The following is a 9,586-nucleotide window of genomic DNA, read 5'->3' on the forward strand; positions in this document are numbered from 1 at the left end:
ATATGGACCAGCAGTATGTCTGGCGTGCAAAAAGCCAGGTTTATGACCAGAAGAATACCATCCCCACAGTCCAGAATGGAGGTGGGTCATGGATGATGTGGGGCTAGTTTTCTGCAGCATCATGGACTCCCAGAAATACCAGGTCCTTTTAAAGAGGAACGTGATGCCTTCTGCTGACAAATTAAAACTCGGTGATCCTTGGACTTTCCAGCAAGACAAACACACCTGTTTCTGTTGTCAAAATAACTCAAATGTGTATCAATAAATATCTTTTGTTGTTTAATGAGGTTTTTTGTCATTTATTGTCATTATCTTTCGTCCACATCACTATAATGTCTTTTGAGGCGAGATGGTTGAATATTTCAGATCGAAACCGCACATGATATATGATATGAAATAGTACAATGTTTATCTGTGTGAAGATGGTCGGTGGGAGGATCGCTCACATGTCCCATATGGTCTAGCGGTTAGGATTCCTGGTTTTCACCCAGGCGGCCCGGGTTCGACTCCCGGTATGGGAACTTGCAATTTTCGCTTCGGAAGCGATGGACATTCATTAGGACCTGCAGACGACATGATCCACGACTGTGCGTTATGTTGAGTAGATGAAGTACACCATAACAACAAAGATTTGTGTTGGTCATCATTCAGTTTCCTCTGCCTTACACATTTCTTTCTTGATGATAAATGTATGCAACAGTGCTCAACGAGGTCATATTGGTTTGAAGAAATTACAAGTTGTTATATGTAATGTTTGAATAAACAGTTTGTCCCACAGACTCTTGAAGGCCACCTTCATGTGGTAACAATTTCCATTTTGTCCGCTCGTAATCTGCTGCTGCCGGTGAAATAATCCTGTTTTATCGGGGCGGGATCACTGTGACACACGGACTTCCTCCTGACATGGTTTATATATGCCCAGCCGGTTAGATAATGAAGATTTTAATGGGTTAACATGACATAGTATGATTCAATTTTCCTGCTTCAGACAACTGAAATTAAACCTTGGAATTTCTGTTTTTATTAACCGCTTCTTTTCAACATCAACAAATGTCAGCAAAGAACATAGGCCAACTTTAAAAAGGTTTATTTTTCTTTTGTTGCAACATATCGAGAACATGCAGTCTCTAAATAAGAAGCAACAGCAATCCATAACAACAAACATAAACGTAAACAACTAAAATATACTCAAAAACGATATAAATTGTGAGAAACACATTCTACACGAAAGTTATAGCAAATATAATCCTGACTTTTTTTAATTGTGTTAATGTAAATAAAGTTTCGACAAACCTTTGCTATGTTACCCGTATGCTCATATTTACCCCAAATTCAACGAAATTCACCGCCAGGTACAGCACATCGGAACTATTCATCAACCCCCTTTCCAGTCGGACTAATAGCGGACGGACCCAGACGGTAGTTGCAGCGCATGCGTCAATGTGTATATGGTTAGGTTTATGCAATGATAAGGTTTTCAAGGTACGTGTAGTTGAGTCTTTACACAAGGAGACCAGTACAGCTATACAATGACAGGAGAAGGAGAGGACACCAAGAATAAGGTAAGTCCTTCAACTTGAATCACAAGGAAACATTTTGAATAAATGTTAGCTCACTAGCTTAGAGAAGGTCAACAGTAGCGGTTAACGTTATTGTTTGTGAATGAGTGCTAGCTTACCTTATTTCTGTTAACCGGAAAACCTAAACTGCGGACACCCAGACACAAGACATTCAGACATATAAAGCTAACAGCTAACGTGAAGTATAACGTCTTCGTGAAGTCAAACAGAATTAAACCGTGACTCAAATAACCACGAGCTAAAATCAAACATCGTCGCGACTACATCACTAAACATAGAAAACGAAAACTTACTGTTGTTAGAGCTGAACCCGTTCAAATATCTAATCATTAATGATCAACTTGTGCCACCGGAAACGAAACGTACTTACCTTGTTGCTTACTGTGAAGATCTCCTGAAATATTCTCACCACAGTAAATCCGCTTAGAATATCAGTCACCACATAGAACTGGATTTTAATAAAACACAGATCTGTTCTCATGGCTCAACTGATCCGCTACTATCCACTATTTTAGACTTTAGTGCAAAGAGTTTTGCTTGTAACTTAGATTTTTATACAGAATACGGCGTATGCTGTATGAATTAACATATTGTGTCGCAGTACTCGACTGTGGCGATATATTGAGTTTTCACGACTTAATAATTCAAGGATTTCTCATTTATTTGTGCATCAATGTCTCAATAATGCCTCAGTACATTTTCATTATTAACAGGATTGTCTGAAGTCACATTTAAGACCTATTTTGTCTTCTTCCTTCCCTCCTTTCCGTCTGTCCTTCAGGGTTTCAGGCTGCTTGGGATTCTTGATGTCCAGAACACTCCGTGTGCCAGAGACGCAATCCTGCATGGAGTTGGGGGGTCAGTAGCTGCTGGCCTGCTCCACTTTCTGGCCACCAGTGAGTCTTACTTTAATCTGGACTCTGTGTGTGTGAATTTTCACAAGCAAACACAAGGTTTTAAAAAATTAATTAGACGGCCGATCACTGCTGACATCCCCATGAGTGTAGGGCTGCATCGAGGGAAAGCACCTCATACTAGAAACTGAGGGTGAACCATGAGATCAGGGATTCCACAGTGACTTTGTGTTTATCTGGACTTTTCAATTAGCATTAAAGAAGATGTGTAAAGGTTGAAAAATGTCAAATAATCCCTTTTTGGCCTAATTTTCTTGCACATCACACTGTGCAGAACCCCTCAGTAATTGTTGGCACAGCTTCAGAGCTTTCCATGTCTTTAACAAGTCAGCAACCTTTAGACAAAAATACAAAGTTGTGCAAAGCGGTTTTTGAATTTTGGAGTAAAGACCACATTAAAAAAACTCCTTTTCACCGACAGTGACGGAGGTTTTTGATGTTGTGAGGGACATGTAGGTCTGAAGGCAGTCTGTTGTCCGCAGGTCGGGTGAGGAGGTCTTTCGACGTGGGGTTTGCAGGCTTTGTGGTGACTACGCTCGGGTCCTGGTAGGTCTTATTTTGACTCACACTCCATCCCTTTGTTGTGTGTGCTTACTTTCTGACCAAACAAAGACTTATGACAAACCAGCAACAAATATTTTATTTTGTTTTCTCTTCTTACTGCAGCTTCCTCTGTAGTTTCTGGTGTTTGTAACAGAATCCCCTGCTGTGTGTGTGTCTCTCGCTCTCCAGGTTTTACTGCAGGATGACCAACGCTAAGATTCGTGTGCAGCAGAGGATCATTCAGGATGGCCTCAAGAACAAAGTGGTGTATGAAGGGACCCTTTTAGACCCCACAAAGAAACCCAAAGCAGAAACCCCATCAGGGCCTTCGTGACCTCCAGCACTGACCCTCCTCTGCTCTGTGAGGGCGGGCTGCTGAAGGGAGGGGAGGCGCTGCTGGGGTCCTGCAGAGACTTTACAACCATTTTTTTGGAAAGAGCGGCCTCAAATGCACACATAACAGGAGGAGGATTTCAGGATTTTATAGGTTTTATGTTTGTCTGACAGCTTAGGACACATCGAATCCAAAACATTAGATCTCGTAGAGTCAACGAACTGGACGCGACTTCACGTGTGACATGCTGGAACGTTTCTGTCGTAGGGCGTTGAATGAGCCTTTAAACTCACCTGAAACCGTGCTGTGATCATTTAATATTTAAAAGTGGAAAATAAATTGTGTTCTGTATCATATCAGTGTGTATGTGCAGTCTCAGATGTTTCATCAGCGCTGCTGAAATTGCGTATAACTACAGGACAGATCCAGAACTTTTGGTAAGTATGAATCATTTACACACAAAATATGTGAAAAATAGGGTTCAGGTTTAGAAAGTCCAGAATTTAAAAAAAGACCATTGTAAGCTGGATATCAATGTTAACATTTTCTCAGTGAATTTTTTCTCGGTTCATTGCCACAGGAATCAGTAGCTTATCTGTGAAAATGATGCTGCACTGAACATGTCCAGTCCTGGTGTGGAAGAACTGGTGAAAATCAGCAGATCACACAGTCAAACTTTGATTCCTTTAGAACATGGCTGTACTGATAAAGTGTTTTGTGTAGCTGAATGATTCATGGGGACACCAGATGTATTTGTTTGATTGTAGTGTTACGGCTGTTGGAGTGTGAACTGAGTTTACACTGAGTCGCTCTGGATGAATGTTTGTCACTCTAACCAGGTGAGCTGTGCTGTTGTACGAGCAGATGACCAGCAGGTGTCACTACATCCCTCCACTGCACCTCCCGCACTGTGAGTATATCTCTGTCAAGCCACATGTGATCAGTTACCCTGTTGTGACTTCACTTTGGTCTAAAACCACAACCACACCAAAGTGTGTCAGGATGCCCCCGTGGTTGATAAAATGTGATAAAATGCCCTTCAGGGAGGCCCCAAAGTCAGCTTTAATGATGTCCACGTGTTTTTACTGAGAGCACAAGCCAAATTATTTCACTGGTAAAAATAGATTTTGTTAGTTCATCCCTGCACTCTAAGCCCGGATAAGTTGAATTTACTTAAGTAATGTATGATGAAAACTTAAGTACATCTAACTTAAAGATACTGGAATTTCTATTTTTAGTTCAGTACACTAAATGCCAAGATGATTCAACTTAATTGTTTTTTTTTTTTTACAAGGTCAACTGCTTTGCACAACTATTACACTTAATATCTTTAAGTTCAGTGTACTTAAGTCGAAGTTGACATAATTCAAACTCACTTGTAATATTCATTTATTTCCCCAGTTAATATCTTCAAGGTGTTGTGTGAACATTTAAACAGTGAGAAAAAGAAAACAACAGACTGGCATCGCTTTTGGATTTTATTTCACATAAGAAGTTTTACCTTCAAATTCAAGCTATTCAAATTACAGTAAAATGTTTGCATTGCTTTAAAACTTAAAACTCTGAGCTCTGAAATGTGCTACAAGAGGAGAGCCATGTTTTTAACAGATGAGCAACAACACAACAAATTTAAAGGCACAGAAACCATCTTTGTCAGCTGTTTTAACTTTGGATGCTTGAATATGTTCACACTAACATCACAACAAATTACATCAAAATTTGTAGAAAAAAAGTGAACTATAAGCTTCAAGCTGTAGGAGAAAAATTCTTAACCGAATCCAAGTTCACAGTCAGGAACCGACTGCACTGAGAGCTGATTGTTCAAAGACTGAATTTTGGGTGCCAACTGACTTTTACTCAGGCTGAACATCACCTGCTGGACAAAGGAGAAAGTACTTCTCATGTACTTGGGATAGTCCAGGTGCAGGGCGTAAATCAGCCAATGAGGATGCAGAAGTCCTGAGGAAGGTTGGCCAGGTCTTCCATCACCAGACTTCCTTCCAAGACGATTCCCACTTTGGATGGGTTCAGCTGTGGGCTTTCTGGGGTCCCACTGGGGTGTCAGTGTAAGAGTCCTGGTCAGTTGTGTCCTAATGGAGAAGCAGATCAACAAAGAGGAGACAATCAAGACAGTGAAATAGTACTGTGTTGTACGCAAAAACTGCCTTCAGGTGTACATTAACCCGCCTCCCAGGAACATAAAGTGAAAGAAAGAAAAAACACACTGCACATACAGGATGTTTCCTTTCCATTTGTGCAGCCACAGCAAAATGTGTTATGCTAACTGAGCCCATTTCTTTCAGGATTTTTGTAGCCAAGTGTTTTCAGTCCATTTCAGTCCATTTTGTGCTATTAATCAATTATACTGATATTCAAATTGTTGTCAGTAAAAACGTATTTGGCAAAAAAAGGAAAAAAACATCTGAAACACTAAATTAATCCTATAACATATGGTATTCATTAATGGTTCAAAATGAAAATGGAAACAACATGCATCATGCTCAACAAATTACATGTGCAATATTTTGTTTTATCTTTTCTTATTGTGTATATACTGTCTCACTTTTTGATACGTGCATTTTTAGCTCAGTTAGTTATTTATTATTTATTCGGTACTTTTGCACCGAGGGGAAAACTGTGCCCCAATTTCACTGTATGACTGTGCGGTGACAATAAAGACTCTTATCTTAAAGTGTTTACTTACAAAGCATGTTTTGAAGGCAGGCAGAAGGATCATCTCCCAAGATGACTGGCAGCCCTCAAAGGCAAGGACACCGAATGTCCGTTGGCTCAGTTGTCTGGGAGTGAATGGACATTGAATACAACACACAGTAATAACAGTTATAAGGATACTCACGTGTATTTAAAACATAATTTGACGTGTAAGGAAAACAACAGAGAGAGCAATGGAGAAAAAGAAGACGGGAGATGGGAGGTAAATACATGAGATCAAAAGATGCAGAGGTGAGGAATGAGTTGTGAATGAATAGAAAAGAGCAAAGGGGAAAAAAGAATAGAAAAAACAAGAAAGGAACAAAGGTCAAATAAAAACTTCACAAGACACAAGACAGGGATAATGCAGACAACTCACCTTTGTGTGACGTAAAAGCTCAGCCAAAAGCTGCCTGGTAAGGCCCCTCCTGCTCCTGAAGAGGTCTAGTGCATCTAAGAGGTTTTCCCTGGGATTTTTCCCCACCACTCTGCTGAACTCATAATAGACCTGAAACACAGTAAAACAATATATCAGCACATGGTCACATTGTCTTATCTGACACCCTCAAAACAACATATGGGAGACAACATTTAATGGTCAAAATTAAAGCTGAAACACATAAAATATTTAGAATGAACAGGCTACAGCAGGTTATCTTGACGTAGTCCATATTCAACAACAACTGGAAATTTGGGAACTTCAAATACATCTGACCACTGAGAACTTCTGCCTGAAGAGGAGATGGACAGGATGTCTGTGTCTGCTGGTGTCACTACATGTTTCACTGACTGGTACAAGTTCAATCACGGGAATGATTTTGATAGTTGGTTTGTCAGGGAGCGCAGACAGACCTGTGAGGTTACACAGTTCATTGTTAAACTCGGGATCTTGGCATTGCAAGTCAAAGCTGTAGCCTGCTTGGAGCCTGCCTTTGAGCCAGTCAAATCAAGTGTGTCTGGTCGTGTGGTCATTCTAAACTTTCTTATATCTCCCTCAGTGACAGTAACCCTCAGGGTGAATTTCTGTTGCATTGCTATCTGGAGAGAAATTATGGACCGTTATTTAGCCAACAAATCATCTCAGTGTTACCATAAGCTCTCCTTGTACCCTGATAATGGGAGGACATCGTTTAACTCCACCATCTTAACCACGTGCACAGAGGTGACATCATCACAATGAAGTCGGTAAGATCTTAAATGCTCACAGTAGTATGCTGTCATTTTGTGGCATACAAACACAATCTCTGCATCAGCTGCAATAATCTTTTCAATCTGGCCAAGTTCAGGGAGACCTGAGCACGACCCAGCGGAAAGCATCATGCCTGGATGACACTTTATTCCATCTGCACACAAAGACACATTAAGCACTGATCCTGGTGTTCTTGTGTTATGAGCAATTGCTGTTTGTACATTTGGAGGGAAAGTGCAAAGCAAAACTTGGGTAACTTGTGACATCTGAACCGAAGGTCTGAAAAAGAGCTACAATCAAGGTGGTGACTGATTGCCTGCTGGTGCTTTGCCCCAAGTGTCATGGCGACATTTTTAAAGGATTGCCCCCTTAAAGAACTTGTGCTTCCCTTGAAGTGCATTGTCCAAACCTCACACGGGGGACCAAACTTCCTGATAAGCTGAGGGTAATGTTCCACAAAGTGGTGTTTTGGCCTCAAATGAAAATCTGGAAAGGTTAGCTGTGGCGAGCGCCTGTACTCTGCCTTGGTGCTACAGCTAACTCCACACTGTGCTTGAGAAGCATGAGGGTTTCCCAGGTGTTGTCACCCTCAGGGACATAGTGGCCAATGAGATGTGGAAGGAGCCTTATGAGACAGCGGTTCTCAAGGGCATTTCCACCAGCTGTCCCTTTGGTGGAAAATCCCTTGTCGATTGTCTGAGGTCGATCTGTTCTATCACTGAACGTGTACTTTAAGAACCTGATGGCCTGATTCAGCACATCGAGCGTGAAATAACTCTTGCTTATCAGGTCTGAAAGACACAGTGACACCTCGGTTGGAACAATGCCTTCCAAGATATTGTGCAAGATGTCAGGAAGGGACCCACTCACCACACAAGTGCTTAAGATTTTGAGTTAAAGGACATGCTCCTTTCACAACATAAGACCGACCCAATCCAGGATTCCCTTACACCTTTTGCACCTGCCTATCATGGGACTCTTTACCTCGCATGAGAAAGAAACCAGAACATACCTCATGTTGTTGAGTGTCACTTCTGTTGGCTGAACAGAATCTGCAGAATTTCTCGACACTGAAAATCTCCAAGAATCCTGCAAGAGAGTGAGCAGCAAGACTGTCAGCTGGCACATACAAAACAGTACCTTTGGCACTTGCACCTAGCTGCTCCAGGAAAATGCCATTTTGCTCAACAAACAGAAGATCAAAGATCAGAGGCTGCAGGACTTTTGCATAACCACACTCTTTGACTGAGGAGGTGCTGCACAGTAGAGCTAGTTGGACAGAGTTAATGGTCGATCTATATTTTGCTGGTATGTTCACAATAATCCAGTAAACTACAAACATGTTTCAACTATGATGTTCTAAGAGGATCGGCTACTTCAAAGTCGTCAATGTAAAGGCCAAGAGCAATTGTGAACTCATCCTTTGAGAGAAGTGAATTTTCACTGAAGTACTGACCATGTGCATATGACCTGCACTCCTGTGGGACATGGACTTTCTCTGACATACCTTTGTCTAAAACATCAGTTTTGTTAAGCAACCTCTGTAGCATGGAAACAACTGGAACATATGTAAGAGGTTTTCTGCCCTTTTCCACAACATATTCAACTGGATTTACCAGTGGAAACTCTCTGCACACACGTGCTGCTCTTTTATTGACAGGTCCTAAACGTCCGTCTTTGGAACAAATTCTTTCTGACACAGCGCCGATAATCTCTTTAACAAATGTTTCATCCATGCGACAGTTACGACTGTTTAACACAGTGATGACTCTGTTTTGTAGAAGTGGTCGTGACAGCTGACTGATCTGCCAAAGATGTTGTACCACATCTTCACAGCACTCTCTGGTATGTGCAGAACAGTTTGCATCTTTAGCAGAAGAGATGCTAAGTTGTGCCCAAGCTGCTTTTCTAAATCATGGAGATCACGGTCACTGCTTACCTCACTGACCTTCTCTATGCCTTCAATAAAACCTGCATCTGACATTTGTTCTCGTGCAACATCACCAATGATTTCTGACTTAAACCTCTTCCAGTTCTGTTCTTTATGTACTTGAACGTGGAGTAAACACTGCTTTCAAAGTTACAGTCTTTATAAGAGCATCTGATTTATGGTTTACTCTCAGATGCACACAATGCATGTGAGAGAAAAACCCGCTCTCTGAACAAGATTCAGCAAACTCACATGACTAAACAGCTAAACCTCACTGGTTCATCTGCTGGTTGCTGGTCTGGAGTTCTGGTATGACAAGTGCACTTTGAGGGCGTTTAGTGATTTAAACGTACACAAACATTCCTAAAGTAAACAAGGAAATGG

At 41.2% G+C, this 9,586-nt stretch overlaps 1 protein-coding gene and 1 non-coding gene across 2 annotated transcripts; both read left to right on the forward strand.

Annotated features, from left to right (window-relative positions):
* Positions 1-449: 449 nt before the first annotated feature.
* On the forward strand, positions 450-521 carry trnae-uuc. The gene has a single exon. It is a non-coding gene; the product is annotated as a tRNA-Glu (tRNA).
* Positions 522-1,375: 854 nt separating this feature from the next.
* On the forward strand, positions 1,376-3,727 carry LOC124066106 (cytochrome c oxidase assembly protein COX20, mitochondrial). The gene is made up of 4 exons (XM_046402217.1): positions 1,376-1,562; positions 2,362-2,476; positions 2,977-3,040; positions 3,227-3,727. The coding sequence occupies exons 1-4, from the start codon at positions 1,530-1,532 to the stop codon at positions 3,369-3,371; spliced, it is 357 nt and encodes a 118-aa protein (XP_046258173.1). The 5' UTR covers positions 1,376-1,529; the 3' UTR covers positions 3,372-3,727.
* Positions 3,728-9,586: the final 5,859 nt, after the last annotated feature.

The sequence above is a fragment of the Scatophagus argus genome, chromosome 10 (assembly GCF_020382885.2).
Source record: "Scatophagus argus isolate fScaArg1 chromosome 10, fScaArg1.pri, whole genome shotgun sequence".
Lineage (NCBI taxonomy): Eukaryota > Metazoa > Chordata > Actinopteri > Scatophagidae > Scatophagus > Scatophagus argus.